Source organism: Parasteatoda tepidariorum, chromosome 9, assembly GCF_043381705.1.
Source record: "Parasteatoda tepidariorum isolate YZ-2023 chromosome 9, CAS_Ptep_4.0, whole genome shotgun sequence".
In the NCBI taxonomy this organism is placed as follows: Eukaryota; Metazoa; Arthropoda; class Arachnida; order Araneae; family Theridiidae; genus Parasteatoda; species Parasteatoda tepidariorum.
The window spans coordinates 54,009,440-54,034,697 of record NC_092212.1 but is presented as its reverse complement, the minus strand read 5'-3'; the positions used below and the strand labels follow the sequence as shown (position 1 = coordinate 54,034,697).

General features: G+C 29.3%; 1 protein-coding gene across 1 annotated transcript in view; it reads left to right on the top strand.

Moving 5' to 3' along the window:
• LOC107455693 (midasin) overlaps positions 1-25,258 on the top strand; it is a 248,404-nt gene that overhangs the window by 159,185 nt on the left and 63,961 nt on the right. Inside the window, exons 42-51 of the mRNA XM_043040480.2 lie at positions 9,814-10,075; positions 10,185-10,341; positions 16,358-16,474; positions 17,243-17,321; positions 17,408-17,567; positions 19,445-19,584; positions 19,983-20,170; positions 20,927-21,249; positions 21,886-22,036; positions 22,845-23,085. Of these exons, the coding sequence (XP_042896414.1) occupies positions 9,814-10,075; positions 10,185-10,341; positions 16,358-16,474; positions 17,243-17,321; positions 17,408-17,567; positions 19,445-19,584; positions 19,983-20,170; positions 20,927-21,249; positions 21,886-22,036; positions 22,845-23,085 (1,818 nt within the window). The remainder of the gene's footprint in view (positions 1-9,813; positions 10,076-10,184; positions 10,342-16,357; positions 16,475-17,242; positions 17,322-17,407; positions 17,568-19,444; positions 19,585-19,982; positions 20,171-20,926; positions 21,250-21,885; positions 22,037-22,844; positions 23,086-25,258) is intronic.

The window sequence follows — 25,258 nt, the reverse complement described above, 5'->3', positions numbered from 1 at the left end:
TTATATATATATATATATATCTGATAGAAACCATTAAAAATTTAAACAGTTCTAATGAAAAATATTTGGCGTGAAAAGAGTGATAATGTATTCCCTCTATCAATGCTAGCCTTATGGACAAAACGGTTATGACAGCTATAGATTTATTATCTATTATTACTTTTCGTGAGAACCGTGATGGCGTTCGCCTTCAAATGAGGTGAACCGGGTTCGAATCCCAGCTATGTCTGTTCGATATGAACATCGCATCCGGCTTGCACCGACCACAGTGCTGAAATAAAATATCCTCAGTGGTAGGCTGATCATGAATTAGAGTCCCCTTACAGTCAGGCTAACCGTGAGGGGTTTTCGTCGTTTTCCTCTCCATGTAACGCAAATGCGTGTTAATTCCATCAAAAAGTCAACCACGAAAGCAAATTTCTTCCAATACTTGATCCAGGAGTTATCTTGTCTTCTGAATTGGTTACAAAATTGCAAGGCTACGGAGTTGAACATTGGTAGTGGTAAACTCAAAATTGGGTCTTCTGTTCAACGACAGTTATGAAATTACTTTTCTGAGAGCCGCGTTGGCTCAGGGGATGAAACGCTCACCTTCCAATGAAGTGACCCAGGCTTGCATCTACTACAATACTGACCTAAAATTTCTTCAGTGGTAGGTTGATCCTTGGTTAGATTTTTGCCGCCTGGTTAACCGTTAAATATTTTCGTTATTTTCCATCTCCATTTAACGCAACTGCAGGTTAGTTCGTCTGAAAATCGTCCATTAAGGTTAGTTTGTCCCAATAGTTGATTCAGGAGTTTCCTTGTGTTGTAGATTGAGTTCAAAATTTTTAAGGCCACGAACTTGTACATTGATAATCGTTTACCCAAAAATTCTTCGACTGCTGTAAAATAAAATAAAATTACTTTGCTGCCCGAAAGACCGATATATCAAGAACCGGAATAATCTTTGGGTTGATACGTTTATTGTTAATTTGTGTCGTGATGTTTTTTTTTTTATGTTAAGATAATTTTTATTTTTTTTGTGCTACATGAAGCAGACATTAGTGCAGTATATTTATCAAAAAAGAATGTGATTTTTACGAATAATTTAAATTGCTTAATTTACTTGGTATGATATAGAAGAATTCAATTAGTCTTATTAGATTATAAATAGTATTTAGAATTCAGTAGTAATGCAAATTAACATAATAATGACACACCCCGTAATACTGCCTTCTATGTTCTGCAAGAAGTGCCATACATTACAGAACTACTCGAATGTTTAGTGAGTTGGAAGCAAAGGTTAAGTTTGAACATCATATGGTCATTAAAACAGAAGATAAAATCACGGTACAGTAGTGCATCCTAAAAATTGTATTCTCAAAATCTTTCTGTTCGTGATGTATGTGATCGAGCCATTTGCATGATAATCAATTTGTTGAAATGTTTAAATTTAGATACATTCGAAGCCAATTAATCGAGCCATTTGCATGGTAATCAATTTGTTGAAATGTTTAAATTTAGATACATTCAAAGCCAATTAGTCGAGCCATTTGCATGGTTATCAATTTGTTGAAATGTTTAAATTTAGATACATTCGAAGCCAATTAATTAAGCAAACAAAAACGCAACAAATAGCATTTTTTTAGGCTGGATAGGATGGCCTTAATTCTCACTTATTCCATCTAAAAAAATTTCTATCTTTCTAAAATTTATCAATTATCAAAAATTAATTGCTTATGATTGAGCTATGGTGGCTCAAGGAATGGAATTCTGCTCACAGCTCACAACACTGACGTAAAATATCCTCAGTGGTAGAATCTTTTTGTCGTCGGGCTAACTGTTATGGGGTTTCGTGGTTTTTCTTTCCATGTAGCGCAAATGCGGGTTAATTCCATCAAAAAGTTCTCTACGAAGACTTATTTGTTCTTATTTGCTTAATCCCAGGTTTGTTCCGATGTCTTCTGGGTTAAGTTCAAAATTACAAAGCTGCGGAGTTGAATATTGTCAATCGTAAATTCAGAATTGGGTATGCTGTTCAACGCCGATTATAAAATTAAATTATTGCTTACCTCTAACGTTTTGGATTTTTTTTTTCCAAAATATTTTCTATAATTTTAAACTTTTGTTTTATAATAAAATACGCTATGTTTTATCCAAAGTTTTTTCCTGTTCATTTCTACATATTTCTTACAATAAATCTTATAAACCAGAGCGTTTATTTATACTTAATCATTTAAGAACAAACCTGTCTTTAAACGATATAAATCTCCTCAACTACCCACACGAAGTCTTTAATAAATCTTTGGGTAAAGAGCCCATCTTCCATTCGTTTTATTTTTACAGTGGTCTTGGGGCACATTCCATAGCTCTTTCATTGACATAGAAACGGCCAGATAAGACCCTACTCTTCTTAGAATAAATTGCATGTGTGCCATCGTAGTTTATTGATTAAATGCAGTTTTGGTTGGACCGCATGTGTGTGTGTGTGTTTATACAGGGAGAAAATCCGAGAATGGACTTGAGGTGACTGCAGTCCGCAAATGCGATTAAGCTGCTTACTGATCGGATTGCCTTTTGCGGAAGAGATTTTTGTTTTCTTTTTAGATCTTTTGCGTAATGTTCTATTCCGCACCCACGTTGTCGTATCATTTTGCGTTTATAAGTGAGTTGATGATTATCGCCTAGGCCCAAAAGGCACGGGCCTAGGGCCCGCACTTTCTGGGGGGGCCTCAAAAATTAGTAAAAAGTCCACAATATTACTTTAAATAAAAATACTGAAAGAAACAGTTTATCTCAAAAAAGGCATTTTTTATTTCAAATTTTCTTTATATTGTGATAAACCAAACTCGTGTAAACATTAAACTAATAAAATTCGAAAGTACTGCTGAATTTTAATGGGTGCAATTTTTACTCCAACGACTTAAGCAAATGCAACGATGATTAGCGTCAACAAGAACTAAAAGCATGTTGATGGATGGAAGGCTACATTCTTTAAAATAATTCAGCTAATCAGTGACTTTTAGCAAAAATCACTAATTTCAATTGCTTGTGGTCTCCAAACTATTTTTATTTTCACACAACATTTTATATTTTGCTTTAATATTTAGATGCGTAAACTTTATCTTANAGCGTCAACAAGAACTAAAAGCATGTAGATGGATGGAAGGCTACATTCTTTAAAATAATTCAGCTAATCAGTGACTTTTGGCAAAAATCACTAATTTCAATTGCTTGTGGTCTCCAAACTATTTTTATTTTCACACAACATTGTTTTGCTGTTTTATATTTTGCTTTAATAACTACATGTTTAAACTTTATCTTAGAAAAATAATCTTCAACTGTCTGCTTTCAAAATTTTTTAGAATGTTTCTCTTGAATCATGCTGTTCAATAGATTCTTTTTATTGTTAGGACTACTTTTCAAAAATTTAATTTCAAAATATTTTGTTAGGGACCCCGGAAAATTTTGTGGGCCTTGTGTCTGAATTTGTCTTTTGTGTCTGAATTTGTCTTTATCGGTCCCTGAGTTGATCCAGTTTTTTTCACTAGAAGTGCGAGGAAGAGGTAGAAAAATGAGAAATGCTGGAAACGGCCGTTTGTGAAACTTGACGTGGGAGGAAGAGGTTATATGGAAAAAATGAGTAACGCTAAGGCGGTCGTCTGTTGCTTGCCAAAACACCCCCTCCCCCTGCCTATCAGCCTGATGTGGGCAAAACTAGTAAAAACTGCATAGTTTGGCTTTCTCTGGTTATTATTTTTCATGTTTTCTGTTAATAAACGGTGGAACGGTTTTCTGTTAATAAACGGTGAACAGTAAACACACACATATATATAAATTAAATTTTAAATAGCCAAATACGTATTGCAATTGTGACATGTGGACTTAGCCTATATTTATCCTCAAAGCTGCTTAAATAAGTACAATTTAAAAAAAAAAAAGATTCATTTTTGTGTATTTAAAATAACGAATTTATTTAATAAATTATTCTTATTTTCTGTTATTTTAAAATTTCCAATATAGTTGAAAAAACACAATCAAAAGAAGCAGTGTATCCTCTTCATTTACTTTGAAATGATTTCTTTCCCCGAATTCTTCTCTAGAATATTTTACCCGGAAATTGTTGGTGGTTTGTTGGAGAAAACTACTTCCGTTAAAGGTATTGTGTTGCACCGTGAAAAGTGCTTCTGGGAATTAATTAAGGAAATTGATGAAAAAGTAATATGCCCCCTTATTCTGCGATCTTAACAGGGGGGGAAAAAGTAACTTCTTTCACTCGTTCGTTTTAATTTCCTTCCACAGCCTTAAATGTATTCAAGTATTAATTCAGAGTTGCAAATTATGCTGAATTGAACATGTTCTTCTCCTTCAAAGTAACCTGCGTGCAATATGAGTTTTGTATTAAATAGTATGAAGAGTTTAATCTGTAGATAGGATATTTACACCAAGAATGTTCCGACTTTTGACTCGAAATATTAATAAAAATATATGGTCATTTTTTTTAATTTTAAATATATATGTATTAAGGTATCGACTAATTTTGACGATTTTTTTTTTAAAAGTGCAAATGAAAATTATAATTTTATGTTTGAGAAGCAGAATTACTGAAATAATAATAATTTTTAAATGATGGAAAATTTGAGCTGAAAAACTATGAATTTTTCGTGTCACACTTACAGCTCTGCAACAAAATGTAATGCCTAAATTTCGAAATATTTTTTTCTGGATTAATATTACGATTACCTGTGCTTTAAACTAAAATCTTAACATTTGAAGGGGAAAAAAATAATGAAATCTGTTAAATACATTAAAGTTTTTTAAAATATTTTTAATTTTGCTAAAAAAAAAAAAAAGAAGGAGCGGAATTCACATTTGGACCTTTGCTTTTAGTTTAAAATAACGTTAATATTATATAAAATTTACCTACAAAACTTCAAAGAATTCAGTAATAATCTTTTTAATTTATGCTAGCGTAAAAAATTTTCTTAAAATCAACGTTCTACAGAAAATGCATTTCTAATGCTGGGAAAATCTGAAATGTAAGAAAATTCTGACACTAAAAAAAAAATTTAAAATTTGAAAAATACTTTTTGAAAGTGAATTTTATATGTCTTAAAAATATAATTTATTCAAATAAAAAATAGGTTAAAATACTCAAAACAGAACAAAAACATTTTAGTTTCGTTTTTAGGTATCTGAAACTGGAAATTTATATTTTTAAGGCTTATAAAGCGAAAAATTTAAATTTTCGAGACAGAAGAAGGTTTCAGAATCAGGTTCCTTAAAAATTTAGTTGAAAATTATGATCAAACAATATTTAAAATAAAATAACAAGTATTTAAATTAATAAAATTTTTTAAATAATTAAAAAATTTTAACATAAAAAAATAATATTCAATTTAAAGTTCCGAATCGCCGTAACAGCTCCCAAACAGTACCAGAAGGTAGTACCTGCACATTCCGGCCTTACCTCGAACTCTAAGTTATTCATGTAATTTGAATGTTTAAGCAGTATTGAATTATTCGGATATATATTTTTGTGCTTTTAAACTATTTATTTGAACCGTGCCTTCTTGCAGACTGTCCGAAAAGCCATACCTCCGATCGAAATAACCACTCGTTATTGCTGGACTTCTTTTCCCGTTTTCCGGCTTATCACGTTGATTACCATTCTTCAAGGAGACTTTTCTTTCAGATAAACAGAGGGGATAAAAAGAAAATAGAAATCGATTTCTTCCAAATAAACGTAAAAGTTCTTTGAATGAGAGTCTTTTGGAGACTGTTCCCATGCGTAATAAAATAAAAATAAAAACGTAATAGCTATCTTCGTTCCGTCGGCGATGGTAGTGCGGTTCGCTTGCTGCGATGTACCTTAATGGGGTTAAAAGCCAAAAGCTCCTATCACTACTGGAAACTGCAAAGCTAATATGTCTTACCTTCTTGAATCAATAACGTCCTTAGCTCTTGTTTTATGACTCAAGCTAAACGAATTATTTTATTTCTTTTCCCAACAAGGAAGTTTTGTTTACTCTTTTCTTCATTTTAGTTCTCTAAAAAAGATTGTTTAAAAAATATATATATATGTATAAATAAAAGAATGTACTACATCATCTAGGAGCCTTATAATTTAATTTTCCATAACGTTTATGAAACAAACATGATGTTTTCGTTATGTTATAGTTTACTACGCCGGAGCATGCAGGAATAAAAGTTACGGGAAAACCTAAAATTCTTTAAGAAAGCCTTCTAAAAATTTAAATTAGTTTTAACTTTGAACGCATTGTGACAGAAAAATGCGCGCGAGAGAAATTTTTTTTGAAAGCAACATGTTATTTATTTTTTTCTCTTTTTCTGTTATTTAATTAGTGTTTATATTTTTAAAGTCTTAAGTTAAAAAGAAAGATTAGAAAAACCTTTGAATAAATATATGATTTTTTAAAATTGTCCTGTCACTTATTCCTATTATTTATTTTATGAACTTAATTTTTATAAAAATTATATTAACTTTGTACTATCTAATAACTAGGTCGCTGGTTCTTATAAACAAATAACAATTTTATTATCACGAAACAATTTCAAATCCAAAATGAAACATTGAACACACGATAGGTTCGAATGCTTCGAACGACAAACTACAACTACTTTTCAATTTCTTTTTAACTAGAGGGCGTTGCTCGCTACAACATAACAAGCTCAAACAAACTTCATTTTTATGAAAATTATATTAACTTCATTTTTATGAAAATTATATTAACTTCATTTTTATGGAAATTATATTAACTTTTCGTAATTCTTAACTACACTGGTAAATAAATAGAATTTGCATAAGAGAATTTGCATTTTTTATCGAATTTCAGAAAAAGTATTGGACTGAATGTAAAGCCACTGCTTCTAGACAAAAATGCAAATCTTGTACATCAAATAAGTAAGCGTACACGTGTGTGTAGGTGGAGCCAGTAGAGAAACAGGTTAAGTACGCTTAAGTTAAGACGCATTTCGTTCGCTAAGCGAATTTCTTAGTGTTATTTTGCAGCAATAGGTTAAATTCAAATTGTAACAGTAAAAATGAATAACCACCAACGTTAAGATGATGGAATGAGGTGGTGAATTGTGGGGAGGCCAGAAGCAGGCTAATCTCTGGTCCAGATTTGTAGAGAGTTCAATTTAACGTCCAGCGTCGTGTGTAACTATGGAAACAGTTCCCGGATACCGGATCCATCGAGAGAAAGCCTGGGCAAGGTTGTCCAAGAGCCACGACGGCCAGAGAAGATCGCCATTTCTCCATTATAGCGAGACGTAACAGACAGCCCGCTACTTACCCTCCAATGTTCGCGAAACCGACCATTAAGACGAAACAGGTTTTATGGGCTGAGCAGGCATCACGTTGGATGGCCGCACACCTCTCCATATCTTTAAAAGAGGCAATGTGACTGGTGTGAGGTCTTGGAACCTTATGTTCGCTTCTTCAGGGTTGCAGTTGGCCCTGGGTTTATTTTAATGGACGATTGCGCGAGGCCACGTAGAGCTCTTCTAGTCGACGAATTTCTAGAGGGTGAGGATATTCGGCGGATGAATTGGCCAACCAGATCTCCAGACGTCAACCCTATAGAGCATGTCCGGGACGCTGTGGGGTGGGCCTTTGCAACTCGCTACCCTCCTCCGAGAACCATCCAGGGAATGAAAACAGCGTTGCTGAGCGAGTGGGACCAACTGCCACAGAAAATGATGAACTGCTTTATTTCGAGTATGAAATTTCGCTGCAAGGCCTGTATATCTTGTAAAAGGGGACTATACCCCCTATTACCCATTTTTTTTTTGCTGTTGTTTATTCTGCAACCGTTGTTTCATACCTTACGATTATGCTTGTGTATTACAATTGTTGAATGGTTGTTTGTTTTGTATTGTATCAATGCATGTACGTATCAAATTTCATTAAAATCGGTCCAGTAGTTCTAGAGATAATCGACCAAGTCTGCAAATTCTCTTAATGTCTTACACTGTATATATTAACTTTTCGTTTCCTAAGTTCATATATTTTTAAAAAAATGAAAAAAGCGATACTGCAATTAACTCAAAACTAATTGCTTTAAACGTAATTTTAATTAAGTGTAAAGATCTTCAATTAACCTATAAACTTTAGTAAGCTTTGTGAATAACTTTCTTGATATCTGAAATCAATATCAACCATATATGGTTGATTTTCATTTCATATCTAAATAACTTTTCTTCCATTTATTGTAAAATACTTATGCAAGTTCCCTTTATTGAATAGGTATATCTTGTTAAAACATACTAAACGGGGGACCCTCTTTAATTGAAAATCTCAAAAGGAATGCCGCTAGCATCTGTGTAAAGCGGCAGAGAAAAGCCGCAGTTCTCCAAAAGGAATAAATGATGCGCACCTTAAAGGAATTCTTGTTTAGAGTAGAAAGAGGGATTAATTAGCATATTGTTGGAAGAGGTCTGATCCCAGTATAGAGCTCAATGGGCTGAGTCGTGTAAAATGTTTGAACTTGAGGGTGGATGCTTAAATTAAGGCCATTAATTACGTCTTTGTGGGAGCTGCTTTAAAGAAAACTTCGTGTTACCTGTGAAATTTTAGCATGCGAAACCCAGCATTGTTTGAAGTGAACATTTAAATCCATATTTTGGGATTTTGTTTTATCGTTGGCGCGGTTATTGTAATTTGCCGCCGCTATTATCTGCATCATCTATTGCCACTGATGGGCATTGTTGCAGCTATTTGCCACCATTATGTTTGTTTGTTGTATATGATACTTGTAGAATAGTATGAGTAATTTATTTTATTTATTTCGTAAAATTGGCTTAAAATTAATAAAAAAAATTTAAAAGCTTTTTTTTGAGTGTAAATAAAATAGAAAACTTAAAGATTAGTTTTCTGTTCGGCATTCAGTATTTAACAGATGTCTTGATTCAAGATTCTTTCTCTAAGAAGCATCCTTGCAAGATTTAAATATTTTGTCATCTGTGCAATAACGTGCCCTAACTGTGTACTTAAAGAAAAAAAATCTTATTTTCAATTTTGAAAAACCTGCATTTTCTTACTTCTGCTTTTTCCTGCATTATTTATTTTATTATTATTCAGATGTTTTTTAATGATCTGGGTGTTATTTTAAAGGTTGTTTTTTTTTTTTAAAAAAAGGATCCATAAATTATGAGGAAGTTATTGTAAAGAATAATTTTTTAAAATTAATGTTTCACTCTGTATCCAGGGGTCTGTTAAGAAGAAATTTGGGTCCGTTAACGGATTCATCACAAAATATCTTAATAAAAACGGACCCTTCACAAAATAATTTCTTTTAATCGGACCCTTCACAAATTTGTTTATCTTCATTATTGTTTTGTTAATCGAATAAATTATTCCCAGGGGGGTGGGGGGAAAGAAAGACAGATGTAAACGAATTAAGTTTTGTCTTCGGCGGACGCTTCTTCCTTTATTCGTACGAAATGAATATTCTGCATTCAGCAGTAAAATATCAAATATATGTATGTTGCATCTCTAATTTAGTAGCAGCAACTGCAATTCACAAATCCACAAAATCAGGACCCTGGTTGAAAGAATGTGACTTAACGTTTATTTTATATTCACAAATTACGAGTAATTTTTTCACAATTTTACAAAAACGGACTTTTCACAAAATGTCTGGACAGACCCCTGATATCATTAACTTTATAATCTTTCAATTATTGAAAAAGTGACTGTGAAAAAAAAAAAAAGAAGAAAAAAAAGAAACATATAGTGATAACTAACCATATAGCGTCTTAATTATTTTTATATCTTAAAATGAATGCTCATTGTTTTTGTTTTAGGTGGACATCAATCGCAAAATAGAATCCGTAGCTCAAGATCTTGATACAGTTGCTCAGGAATCTTTTACGTTTTATATGCTCAGAGACGATGGAGACAAAACAGATAACTGCATTATGGTCAAGGAAATTCTTACTCATATGTACTTCTTGTCCACAATTGAAGGAAATGCCAATGACCAAACATCTTATAAAAGGATTCTGACTGGTCTAGTAAATGTTATAGATTTCTTCAAAAAAGTACCGTTAGAAGAAACAAATCCAAGTAAGTTAAATAACTCTTATAGAATTTACGGAGACCAGCTTAAATGCTTATTGTTTTTACAAGTAGGCTATAATGCTTTTTTTTCTTTCTTTCCGTTTTCTTACTTCAGTTTTGCGGAAGTGTAAAAAAACTGTGCAAAAGCTTCTTAAAAAAGTCGATTCTGAAGATGCGTTATCAGGAGGGCAGTTTGAATGGGTGGACAGTGTTTTAGTTCACGCTGTCTCCAAAGGCCATTGGTTGCTGATAGATGATGCCAATTTCTGCAGGTATGTAAATTATTTAGTAGCTTCTCTTTTTCGAATAACTTAAAAATGAAATTCACGGTTCTCGGTTATGCTTTTTAATAATAAAGTATTAAAAATATAGTTTAAAAAAAAAGATTTATTATTATAAATTAGTCACCATCAGCAAATGCAACTTATTTAGCTTAATGCTCCCCCTCTTTTGTTGTAAACATTGTTAAATAATTGTTTTAAACGAAAAATCTTTTTCTTTGACTATTTTTAAATTATTATTTTTTTTATGATCAGGAATAAAACGATAGTGCCCTGTGTCCTGCATTATAAATCGCGTAATACAAACTTATTATTTTCAGTTGTAAGTAATAAAACTGAGCTATTGAAACTTTCTTCAAATTCTTTAAAGCGAGCCGCGATGGCTCAGGGGATAGAGCGTTCGCCTTCCAATGAGGCGAACCGGGTTCGAATCCCAGTCGATATGAATTCCGCATCCGGCTTGCTCCGACCACAGTGCTGACATGAAATATCCTCAGTGGTAGACGGATCATGGGTTAGAGTCCCCTTGCCTTCAGGCTAGTCGTGGAAGATTCTCGTGGTCTTCCTCTCCGTGTAACGCAAATGCGGGTTAGCTCCATTGAAAAAGTCCTCCACGAAGGCAAATTTCTCCCAATACTCGATCCATAGGTTCCCTTGAATTACAAGGCTACGGAGTTGAACATTAGTAGTCGTAAACCCATAAAATTGGATCGATTGTTTAACGACGGTTATTAAAAAAAAAACTCTTTGAAACGAATTTTTTTTAAATGCGTTTCGGAAAAATAATCTAAAATTTAAAATCTTTACGCTAAATTTTTTTAAAAATAAAAATGGCTTTTATAATACAGTTTTCTAGCCCCACTCGATCAGGACATTACACTCTTTGCCTGATTATCCCTGGGATAGAAGAACCAAGGGCTTCATGCTGAGCCTTACCTTAGTAATCCCATGTTATTTTTTATAACCGTTGTTGAACAGCCGACCCGTTTTTAGGTTTTCAATTAATGTTCAACTCCTTACAGTTGTAATTTTGAAGCCGATCCAGAGAACAAGGGAACTCCTGCATCAAGTATTGGCAGAGATTTCACTTCGTGGAGGACTTTTTGATGGAACTAATCCGCATTTGCGTTGCATGGAGAGGAAAAGCACGAAAGCCTCCCACTCTTAGTCTGACGGCAAGGGTACTCTAAATCTATGATTTGTCTACCACTGAAGATATTTTTCGTCAGCATTGTGATCGGTGTGAGCCGGGTGCGGAATTGGTATCGACAAGCCATCGCTGGATTCGAACCGATTCACCTCATTGGAAGGCGAACGCTCGACATGGGTGCAAGTCTTCCGTCCCTAGGACGGATTTCCGTCTTTCTAAAATGTCAGCGGACGGAAGTAAGACGGAAACAAGACTGACTCGAAGACGGAAATCGGAATATTTTTTTTTTCTGTCCGTAAAAATATTTTTTAGGTCTACGTTATTGGTCTATTTTCTTATGTCCTGTTGTTATTTTATCAAAAGACAGATGAATAAATATTTTTTGTACAGTAGTTAATCTTGATGTATTATGGTAAAGCTTTCTTAGATAGTTTGCATATGTCTAGGGGGTATTGTGTATGTTAGGTATTACAGTCAAAAAATTTTCAGTCTTGGCCTTTTTTCCAACTTGCACCCTTGACGCTCTATCTCCTGAGCCACCACGACTTCATCTAATTTTTTTTTTTATATTCGCTTTAAAGGGATACAACATCAAGGACGCAAAATTTACGCTATTTCATATCTTGACGAAATGCTCTATTTTAATGGTTTGCGCATCAGTAACTGCCGCGTATCCACGTGATTTACAAGTCTTGATTTGGTTAAGTAACGTAGTTGAAATCACAGTTTATTTCCTTACAATTATCACTTTAATGAATGATAAATAGCTGCCACAAAATTTACGCAAAACGGAGTGTTTTCATCGATTGCTCGTCAGTAGCTTACCCCGTGTATCCTCATAGAAACTTTATTTCGTTAGTTAATTTTTTTTCCCTGTAAAAATAACAATTAATCTATTATATAGGACATTATGATGTAGAAAACACAACATTTACGCAATTTTATATCTTGATACGAAGTACCCTGTTTTTATAGATCGCACAACTGCCGTGTATCCTCAAGATTTACAACTTTTGATTTGGCTAAGTTACATAATTGAAATCAAAATTTATTTCCTTCTTATTTCGTTCCCACCCACCACAATTATCACCATGATGGATCATAATTTAGCTGCCGCAAAATTTACACAATGGCTTGTTTTATCAATTGCTCGTCATGGTAAAAACATGGCCACTTAAAAAAAAAATAATTAAATAAAAAATTAAAAAAAAAAACATTGAACGAAATAATCGTTAAATTTTTTATTTATTTATTTTTGCAAAAATAACAGTTGATATTTAATCTAGGCCTTTGTGATTTGGTAAACGCAAAATTTACGCGATTAATTATTATTATTATTTTTTTTTTATGGTGATGTGAAATTACGTGATTTGTAGTTTGCATTTTCGGATCTAAATTTCGGTGCGTATCCACAGTCGTAAATCACAAAATTAGTGTCATAAGAAAGGATATCTCATCTGTGGCCTATCTATGCCTTATAAAAATCATCCGCATTTTTTAAAAAATCGAATTGTCGGGAACACGTTTTGAATATTTACAAATAAATAACAGGAAATTGAAGATGAACGAAACACTTCGCGCACACCCCAATCGCCGAGTTAGTACGTATTAAATAGTACATATACGTACTAATACGAGAATACCGTACTGGAATCACATCCTTGTGATCTTGTGCCACTAAAATCAAAAAAAGTTCTTTCCTTATATAATACTGTAAGCCGTGAAGGGAGAACCGCGATCACATGGAAAAATATTATTTTTATTTGTTTAATTTCGAAAACTTAAAATGGAAACGTTTAGTTTGAATCCATCACATTTAATATTTTATCCTTGTTTCGATTGTTAGTATTATGAATCCAATCTCATTAAACTACTCCCATAAAAAAGATTGTTCATTGCTTAAACCTTATACTGACTATGAAAGCCAATGTGAAACAATCAGCTTTTTATTTTTATTTACTTTTAGATAGAAATATGTAATACTCGAAAAACAAGAAGAAATATCTGCCAGATTTCTTATTTGCCAAGTTTAAGATACTCTTTAATTGCATGCTAGTCGATGTTAAAATCTGAGAGATGATGCTGGCAATCTTCCCATTGTTTTATCAGCTCAATTTCAAAATATTAAATTACAGAAGTAAATTAATGAATAATCTATAAGAATAGTTGGTGCATTGTAATTTTTGTATGAAAAAAAAAAAAACTTTTGGCAGGTGCTCAGCAATTCTTAAATGTAGAGAAAACATGGAAAAATTACAGCTAATTTCATCTCTCTTAGCTAACTTATTTTTGCATCGTTATGAAGAAAATTATACTCTTAATATTAAATTTATTGATGATTTAATTATCTTTAATTTTCAAGTTTATACTATTTTATTAAGTAATATTTATCCCGAGGAATTAATCTTGCTTCGTATTCATGATGATAATATTAATTAAAATTTTTGGGATTTGGGTATTATAAAAGAAGAAAATATCTGCTTGTTAATTTATATGATAAAAGAAATGATTTTAATATAAATAAACTAATTACTTGGAATTCTAATGTTTCTAATAGCATCTATCTAAATACCATTTTTAATCAAATGAATAAATTTAAAAGAATATGCAGTAATTTTTATTTATCCAAAACAGACAAACTCTTTCAAAATTTGATAAAAAAAAAAACAATGGATATCCAACTATAATTAAATTCTATGTAAAATCATTGAGTTTAATTGTTTATTATTGTAAATAAATTTACTCAAAAACTTCTTTGTTAATTTATATAATTTTTACCATGTGCAAATCCATGGCTAAAATTATGTGCAAAATAGGCAATACATGTTTCTTTCTCTTTTTCGATTTCATTTTATTTTTTTCTTAAATAAAAGTTAATTTTCTAAAATTATTACTTGTCAAATTCTTTAAATTATCCAGTACAATATTACCTTGTGCACATCCAGTTTCGGGCTCATCCTTGGTAACTAACAAATCAAATGTACTTCAGTACTGCAGTAAGAACACACTATAAAACAAAATCCCTCTATTTACGCTTTTACCTCAATTTGCGCTTCTTTTTTCATATTTTGTAATCTGGCAGTCTTGTTAGGAAAATATTTTGAATCAATCTTGAAAAATTTCCCTTTCATGTAAGTTCATTTGAATTCGCTACTCGCTTTATAGATTTCGTTGTATGTTTTATTCTGTTTTTTCTTTATATTTTATTTTCTGTTGTGATGTGATATTTTTACTTAATGTGTTCTATTTTATTTGTTGTAAATTTTTTATTTGAGTGCACCTCACACTATTCTATTGATATATTTTGCTTTGGCTATATTGATACAATATTAGAAAGCACTCCTTTTCGCGGATATAATCGTGTGAGCTGATGAAAAGGTTATATCTTTTATTTTCCGGATTTTTATTAATTATTTTTCCTTTTTTCAGAATTTTTTTTTTGTCAATTTTTATTATTTTTCTTTGTCTCTTTTTTCATTGTTCTGTAATTTTTCCATGTTTCTCTACATTTTGAACCTTTTTTTATGAGTTCTATTCACTTGCAGCTTATGCACAGTAAATAAAACTTATTGTTTTTCTTACTTTTCTTCATTTTTCTTTTCTTTTTGTCCTTTTTGTATTTATTTATTATGCTTTATATATATACATATAATTTATTTATTATTATTTTATTATTTTTAATTATTACAAGGCTTTCTATCTCCAAACCTTGTGTAACTATATAGCAAAAATGACCGAGATATTTTCCTGCAGCACATTATTTCCCCAATTGATTAGAAAGGGAGAAACTGGTTTTTATTCCAACAAGGAGTCCAAGTTCAAAATAATTGGGACTAATATATTCAGAGGGTTAAAATTTAAATGATACAATTTAAAAAAAGAAGTGCCATTTATGAATGTATTTACATGAACTTATGGTACACAACATTTTTGGATAGAATAAAATGGTTTTCAGTGGCTGCAATAAACTTAATTTTTATAACAGTTTATAATAACTTAATAATTTCTTAGTATACGAAGAGCAAAATATCATATTGTCTCAAAAAGAAAATTTAAGTAAAAAAAATTAAATACTACGAATTTTAGTAAAATTGAATTATAGCAAGCAAGCCTAATACTTTCTGAATGTGTATCTACATTTATTTTGAATGTGTGTTAGTTTAAGAAAAATTTTCATTTTAAAGTTTTTTAAAATTAGTTTGAAAAACAATTAAATTTCTTATGACGTTATGCAGTTTTTTCTACTTTAGAAAGACTGTGGCTGCTAGTTACGTATGTCTATTTTAAACATGTTTTGCTCTTGGTGAATATGTTTTGGGGAAATATTACTTACTTAATCAAAACACTTTTTAAATGTATTTTAAACTTTCATGTGTTGTAAATTATGCTTAATTTGTTTGTTAACATTCATAACTGTATTTTAAAATAATTGTTAATGTAATGAGATATATTGTTTTAGGTAAATATGAGATTGATTTATTAACTAATGTAATACATGCAAATCCATGGGCTTTTATTAATTAATTCAAGGTCTCCTGAATTTTTCCAAGTTTCAGGACCCTTATCTCTCAATGTCTCAATCATGTATCTCCTGTAGCATGACATTTATTACCCACATTTAATGTATGTTTCAGGTATGTAGGGTTATGAAACAGAAACTATAGAAATAAGAAATTTGAATTTAAACATAATTGATACAACTCATACCTAAAGGAATGAAATTGATTTCTTGAATTATTTTATAAAATTCTTTTAACCTCAAAGGTTTTAAGACTTGTAATTAGTATATTGTTTATGGATTATAAATTGTTAATAATTAAATATGTTTCTATTTTAATAAGTCTTTTACTTACGTAGCCCTTCTGTATTGGATCGGTTAAATGGTTTGCTAGAACCAAATGGAGTTCTGTCTCTTTCGGAGCAGGGAAGTCTGCAAGGAGAACTTCGTATTATCAAACCACATCCTGATTTCAGGTATTAATTGTTAGGCGTTTTTAAATTTTTAATTCTTTAAGCAATTATTTAATAAGTAGTTTTATTTATTGATTGTTTAAACTATTCTTATTAATTAATCAAAACATATTTACATACAAATGTAAAAAATCTTAAAGTATTCTTCTAGACTTAAAGGAATGTTTTAAACTCAAGCTTGGGAAACGGTGGTTCAATATTATATTGGATTATGTATTTGAAGCCTTTATTATAAGCTTTTTTACATGAAATCTAATATATTCAAATATGTTCGAAAAAGCTCTGTTATCAATAAAAGCAGTTAAAATAAAATAAGAGGTGACTTTTATAGTCAGCTCAGTAAACCTTATGTTAAAACTGTAACTTCTTTATCTTTCTAAAAATATTTAATGTGTGGTTGAGAAAAAAAATAGTGAAATAAATAATTAAATTAATTGATTTTACATGAAATTAATAATCCACTTTAAAAATAAATCTCTAAGTATTAAAGTGTATTCTTAATGTGAACAATAAAAATGAAACTCTAAAGAATAAAATTAAGTCAATTTATAAGTATCATTCAATATTAATTTAAATAAATATTGAATGGAATAATACTTACAGAAATAAAATGTTATAATAAGTTGTCGTTTTAAGGTCTTTTTACTATCTTATTTTGTTTCACAAAAGTAAAAATTATGCAACCTTTTTTGCTCCAAAAACATTATTCCTTATATTTAGATTTGTTGATTTGTCAATCTTATTATTAAAATCTATTGTGTATTTTTTAAGGATATTTTTGACTATGAACCCACAAAATGGTGAGATCTCAAGAGCTATGCGTAATCGAGGAATAGAAATTTATGTAGAAGTAGGTGTTAATAGTTCATTTTTTTAAATTTATAGAAACAATTACTTTTCTTTTTATTAACTTACCTGATCATTTTTTCTTCTTAGCCATTGTATACCAAAACTTCTCATGGCGAAAGTATCATGGATGATTGGAGATTTAGACTTGATATTGCTGCCTTTTCTCAGTGTAAAAATTTTTCCCATTCAGGAGTGGTCTTTGCTTTGATGCACCTTCATATGATTTTAGATAAAGATAAATCTTTAGGTAATTTCAAAATATTTATCCTTATTAAAGATTTATTTTACCTTTAGAAGAAGGAAAATGGGTTTCATTAAATGTTTTATTAATTGTTATTATTCGATTGAGGTGGTTAAAAAAATTCCTAAAAAGTAAATTTAGAGGATATCTGAATATGTCTTATGTTATTTCTAAGAGCAGGATGGTTAAAGAAAAGGGAATTCTATAAATCTGGAAAAATCGAGGAATTTGAATAAAGTACTCAGAAAGTCTGGGGAAATGAATTAATGTAAATCAAATTGTAATGTTTTTACAAAAATATGAGACAAGTACTTTTTTTAAAATTTGTTTGTCAACTTAATTTAAGTAATATAATTAACAAATATAAGTGTTTTAATTTATTTTATGCATCAGAATAATGTGTATAATGTTACAATAATGTAATAATATTATAAGGAAATTTAATAAAATCTCAGTTTGTAAAATTCAAAGAATTTTTTTTCTGAGTGTTTGTGGCTAAACTGAATAGGTGTTAAATTGTTATGCTTCTGTTAAACAATATTTTTACAGTTAAGTTATTTGAGTAATTGCTTCAAAATTTGGGAATTTTATTAATTGATGAGATCCAGCCGTAAACAGATAACTAATTTGTCTACTTGTAGAAATGTAATGAAAAAAATTTATTTTATTTTTTTTAAAATTTGTTATTGGTTGCAAGTTAATATTAGCAATAAGTATATCTTTGCTTTCTTTACGACTTAAGAGAAAACATGGGAGAATATGGGTCATGGGAGAATCATTGTCATGGGAGAATATATATATATATTAAGGCAGGTAAAGCAGCATTTGTTTTAAAGCATTTTTCCCACAGTATAGTATCAAGTATTCCAGTACTTTTTTTTTTTTTGCAGATGTATATATGTTTTAAATTATTGTTTAGTGTTTTAGCTTGACAAAATTGTATACTCATATTTTTTAAGTTTTAGAACAATTTGTTAGTGTTAATAATAAATAAAACAAAATTATTCCCCATTTTTTCTTTAAATGCTTTAGTGAAAAGGTAAATAAGATAAATTTATACATTTTGAAATTGATCTTTTAGAATGTTACTAAACAACTTAACATTTAGTAACAAATCGGACAATAATGATTTCTGAAATGTTACTAAACATATTATTTCTACTGACACTTCAACTATGTTTTTTGCTTTGCCTTAAGTTCATCATTATTAGAGTACCTAGCATTTTTAAAAGGTGCTTATTTTTGATTTACGTTTTTTAAAAGCCTTTAAAGGGCTTCTTTTTATTCGGGCTTTGTAAAAATTTCTAATTTCCTATCTTTTAAAAAGAGATTTTTTTTGCCGTGTTGATTGTTGTTCTAAATTACAAAGAATGCATGATTTTTGCAATTTCTCTGCAATATTTATCAGAACCTAGTTATTTAATCATGATTATGTAAAGTTTTTTAAAATGTTTTTGAATTTTATTGATTTTATGTTTATAAATTAAGAAGTTTAAACGATAGAAAAAAATTATTTTTATTACTGCACAGTCCTAACTATGATTTTTTTTTTTTCAAAAGGGATTAAAAATATTTTTTGAGTGCTTAAAAAGTACTTGAAAGGTGCTTTTTTTTGTTGAAAAATCTGACTATATACTCTGATTATGTTTTAATAATTTCTGAAGTTTTTGAGAGATATGTTCAGAGCAATAGATCAGTAAGTTTATTGGACTTTGTCAAAATATTTTTATAGATATAAGTTATATGTTAGCCTTTTTCAACATGAATTATTATGACGCAACAAGTTGCTTCGTTTACTTTTGTTATTAGTTCTCATTGAACTCAGTTTCTTAAACTCTGAGTCTTGTTGTATGCATAATAACTTTTTTTTTCATTGGTTTCAGGTGTCTCTGTATCTGATTTTTATAATGCTTCATCTTTGTGTGCCCAACTATTACTTAAATATGATGATCCTAGAGAGGCCATCCTTAAAGTTTTTGAATTTGTTTACTGTAAAAATCTTTCTACCACTCAAATGAATACAGTAAGTTCATGTACTATTTATTTAGAGACATATTCAATTGTAAATTTTTTAAAAAATAATCTTTTATGATTTGTTTTCTCCTATTTAAGTTTTTATTAAAATTATTTTGGAAATTATACTTTACATCAAGAACTTGATGCTTTTGTAGAAGATTAAAAAAAAATATGCTGTTCCAAGGTACTATAATTTTCAGCAAATTATGATCAAAAATATTAATGTAAATGCAGATGTAGGTGTACAAGTACATGTTTGATACATAAGTAAATTAATAGATAAAAAGTTAATAGTTTTGAATTTTTTTTGATAATTTTGTGAAAAATTACTTACAGCAATTTTTTTTTGTGTGGATATTTTTTCTTTGTGCTTCTAACTGATATATGTTTTTATTAAATCTTTAGAAAACTCTAGAACTATGCAAAGATGGTATTAAATCCTTGCGAGACATATTGCCAGATCTACAAATTCCTGTTATTAATCTGTTACCAACATCAGTAGATTACAGACAAAATTGTGTGATGGCATGTTTTAAAAAACAGATATTTCCATTCGTATATATTCTTCATGAGTTTCAGTTTCATGTGGATAAGTAAGAATTACATTTTTGTTTAAATCTTTGTGTTTAAAAAGTAAATTAATAAAAACAACTGTCCTTCAAGTGGTATTTGTTTCTTTCCCCATTTTCTTATCATATACTGATTGTCAAAAATTAATAAAAATTTGTTATTTTTTACTTTTTTATATCATACTCTATTGTAACTGCCATATCCTATTGTTTATTAAACTCCAAATACGCACCATTCTAGTTTATATGGTTATTTTTAAATTAATTTTCCATTGAGACTTTAGCAACACACTATTTCATCGAGAATTATAACATTTCATTAAAAATTCTAACAGCTCCTTCTTTAGTGCTTGGCGGTCGATATAAAAAAAAAACACAGTATAAGAAAGACTCCTGATTATGTCTTCTGATTCACGTATGCACATCATCAAATCTAAGATATAATTATGATGCAGGATATAAATCTAACAGCATTAAGTATATTGACCATGAAATTTCTCTAATAATATGATTACTTTCATGTAAAATAAACTAGTTTACCCCCAATTTATTCTTTTGAAAAAAAGTCTCTGAAGCAGATAATTCATTGTAAATAATCCAAATATTTAATATGTAGTGTGCTAAAAGCATCACACAATTTAAAAATTATTTAAAATAAATATATAAAATTTGATGGTTCTCTCTCTAATTAATTTTTAAGAATTTTTATTTTATTTATTTGTCATATTTCATCCACTATATTTATTTCTAATTTTTTGTTTCATTTGTTTTATTTTACAGTGTAGGTGACAATTCATCCTCTGTAAATCAGTTCGGATCTGTGTATCCAACCATCCAATATGCTAACAGCACTAACACTGAACTGAAATTTCAAACTATTTTGTATTTATTGTTCCAATCATGCCCTGTTAGTTTACTCCAGTTTTTTAAAGCATGGGTCTTTCAAACAATTGAATCCAAAATGCAGCAAGAATCCAATGATTCTAAAATAAAGATTATATTTGCCTCCTGTTTGAGATTCCTTGAAATCCTTATGATAGAAACTGAAAAACCTATTGCCTTAAGGTTAAAGAAGCTGATTGGAGATATGTTTAATTATGCAGGTAAGCTTTCTAAGACAATTTTTTTTAAAGTCTTATTTAGAAATTGTAGTTAGGATTTTAAAATTACAAGTACAGATTTTAAGAATTTTCCGTATTAAATTTTTCTTTAAAAATGTTTTGTCTATTATTCTAATTGGTTCTTGTGACATAAATCTGTCACATTTTGTATTATACTGTTATATTTACCCAAATACGTGCAATGGATGTTGAGATAGGTTTTGTTTTGAATTAAAGGTTAAAAAAGCTAAAAATTTTGTGGGACAAAATTATTTAAAGTATATTTCCAAATGTTTATAAATTTTTTAATTTGGTTGAAAAATTTAACCCCTGAAAACTTTGTTATTATTATTCTACATTTGTACTGTGTGTAGCATAAAGACTAGTAGCTAATAAAAAATTTTTTTTTTTAAATTTTTTTTTATGTACTAGTTATTTTATTCCTTACTAGTGTATGTTTTACTTGAATACAATTGAGCTCCAGGATTCCTGGATACTCATGTTATTATTTTTTTATGTGTTTTATTTTTCTTTTTGTTTCTTTTATTTATCTATCAAACAAATGATGAAGAAATTTAATTTATATTTAAGTTTATTACTTTGATATGTAAAATTAAATTAATGCAATATTTTTTGTAGCATTTACTGACGTAAAAGAAAAGGAATTACCTATGGATCCACGTTGGAAACCATATATTTTTGGAAAGTTTCTCCGTCATATGAAACAACGTCCAAATTATGATGATAATGAATCCATTCTTGAAGAAAAAATAACGAGTTGTGCTAATAAGTATGGTTCTTTTTTTTAATTATTTGAATGCAAAAGCACTTATTGTAAATCTGTTACTTTTGTTGCTTCAAAATTTTTAAATTTAAAAGAGATTTGAAAAGTAATACAAAAACTTTAGTTGTATTATAAAAGCTTCTGACTTATAAAAATTTCTAAATGATTTGTATCAATTTTTTTGCAATAAATAAATTTTAAATTAAATTTAAATTTTGTTTAGGAATATTTCTGGTTTTCTATTTTTGAAAGTACCTCCCTGTTTTCAGAAAAGTCTAACAAAAGTTTTGTTCTTATAACTAAGCATGATGCTAAGAATATTTACTAATAAGTATCTAAAAATATTACCTTTTTCCTTCGATATTTCGCTTGCTGTTGGTGTGAGTTTGATCAAATGCATTTAATAAAAACGTTACAAATATCAGCTAGAGACTATAACTCTTTCTGCTACTAATCAGAGTCCTCAAGTTTAGAAATCAATATTAAAAAAATGTTTTTCATTCTTAATAAAAATTATGTATGATGACTTTTTTTTCAAATATTCGCTTGTTTCTTAGCAAGTAATTTCAATAAAAAAATTTTAGGTGGTGACTTTTGTTTTTAAATTGAAAAGAGAATTTTAAACGATACTATTAGGATTTTGCTGATTAAATATGACAAAAAAGACAAATATTGATAACTAAAAGATTTTATCAATGTTTCTATTTATAGAACTGGAAATTAAAACAGAAAATCAAAAAATATTTATATTTATAAATTTGTTCAGATTGTTTCTAAAGTTAAATATATTTATATGTTTTTTTTCTCTTTTCAGATACCATTTATCTCTTCTTCTAAGACTTATGCAATTAAAGTTAGCTAATTCAGACAAAGACCGTTCAACTTTGTTCAAGCTATGCCAGACTGGAGAGATTTCAAATATCATTGAAGATAATAAAGCTTACAAGTTCAATGTGATTTCCAAATTCCGAGACTGCCTTTTAACTATTATAAATACTGTAACTAAAATGGTTGAAGATGATCTTCCAGTCATTTGTGATGAATCATTCTGGAAAGTAAGATATATCTAAAATTTTAAAAGGTTTTGAAAAAGATTTATGTTACTTTAAACTCAATCAGAAAATAAATTTTAATAACAAAATAGTATAATACACCAGCTATTCTGAATTTTTTTCGACTGTGGAACCACAAATGGTCAGTCTTCTTTTGACCGAACCCTGAGATTTAATGAATAAATTTCATTAGTAATTGTGAACTTATTAATTAATTAAAGACTATTAATTATTTTAAAAGCCTGTAATAATCTGAAAATTTTTAATTATTTTGAAAATATTTAGTGAAAAATATTTTTATCGTATCCTTTTTGTCAATCATACACTTAAAATTAGATTTTATGTCAGAAGGTTTAAGTCACAGGTTTGGAATGGTATCTAGTCTAGTTCTTAATTTAATTTTTGTTCATGCTTAAGCTGAAAATGAGTGAAATGAATTATGGTTTACGTTAAAATATATTAATTCTGAATTTTTTTCGGCTGTGGAACCCCAAATGGTCAGTCTTCTTTTGACCAAACCCTGAGATTTAATGAATAAATAGTAATTGTGAACTTATTAATTAATTTAAGACTATTAATTATTTTAAAAGCATGTAATAATCTAAAATTTTTTAATTATTTTGACAATATTTAGTGAAAAATATTTTCATCATATCGTTTTATCAATCATACTCTTAAAATTGGGTTTTATGTCAGAAGGTTGAATTCACTGCTCTGGAATGGTATCTAGTCTAGTTCTTAATTTAATTTTTGTTCATGCTTAAGCTGAAAATGAGTGAAATGAATTATGTTTTACATTAAAATATAAGCTAAAAAAGAAAAAAATAATAAACATTGAGAATTGTTATCAGAGAAACATACTTCTTCAATTGAATTTCGTTATTTTATCTTTGGGAACTCCATTTTGGGAACCGCTGAAAGGATAGACAATAAAATTTATTGAAAAGAGGCCATAACTATTTGGGGTGCTAAATTGTCTAATAGAAAATCAAATATATATATATATATATATATATACATATATATAAGATGTACTTTGTAATAAGCAAGAATAAAATATTTTATGTTCAAAAATGTGCTGGAAACTGATTAAAAAAAACCTTTAATTTTTTATTTATTTACATTGCACGGAAAATGGATGAGCTTCACGCAGACCTGTATAATATATGCGAATGCCGTTCGCAAAAAATTTGTCACCATTGCGAAAAATATTTTTTTCTTTTCACATTCACGCAATTTCAAATTCAAATATCATGATTTGTATTAACATGATTTTAAAATCAAACATCGCGATTCGTATTCACGCGATTTTAAAATTAAATGCGCAGATGCATATTCCCATGATTTAAAAATCACACATTGAGATTCATGCTCATGCAATTTAAATAAATGAAATCTCGCATTGACATTTTAATTGAAACGTTGATATTATTCTATGGATAACTGCTTCCTACTATTGATATAACAAATATTCGGTTGGCCGAATGTTCGGCAAAGTATTTGGAAGACGAGAAAAAAATTTCGGGACTGGTGGAGACGTTTTAATAGATTTAATAAGGAATAATCTAAAATCAAATTTTTTACTCAACTTTGTTAGGAATAGTTTTTAAGCATATTTGTTAAGTTTTAAAACTTGTTAATTTATTTTCTGAAAGTCACATTGGAAAGTAAAATTTAAAGAATTGAAACTAGACAACTTTATACTAAACCATCAGTTTTGTCAAGCTGATTTTTTTCTTCTTTTTAATTATATTCAGGCAAGTCAATTCCTTGTTTTTCAATATTTAATGTTTTAAAAATTGAGAACATTTTTGCTTGTTATTCTATTTTAACTAAAGTAAACCACGTGCGTAGAGTGTTTCTAATAGTCCTTATTCTTTTATTGTCCTTTTTTTTCTTTTATGGTAAGACAGATAACGAGTAGCATAGATTACTATACTGTGATTCTCTACGTTAAAGTTCAATTTCAGATTCGAGAACAATTTTTTTTTTCTATTTCTTGTTTGATTATTGAACTAACTTTACTTTTTATTAGCGTTTTTATTAATACAGCATTTTTTAAAGAGCGCGTTTCTAATAACTTTTTTTTTATGGTCAGTTTTAATTTTTTTTTTAAATTAAGGCAATGTGAAACAGTTAAATTAAAATTTTTAGTATTAAACCTTTCATTTTTAAT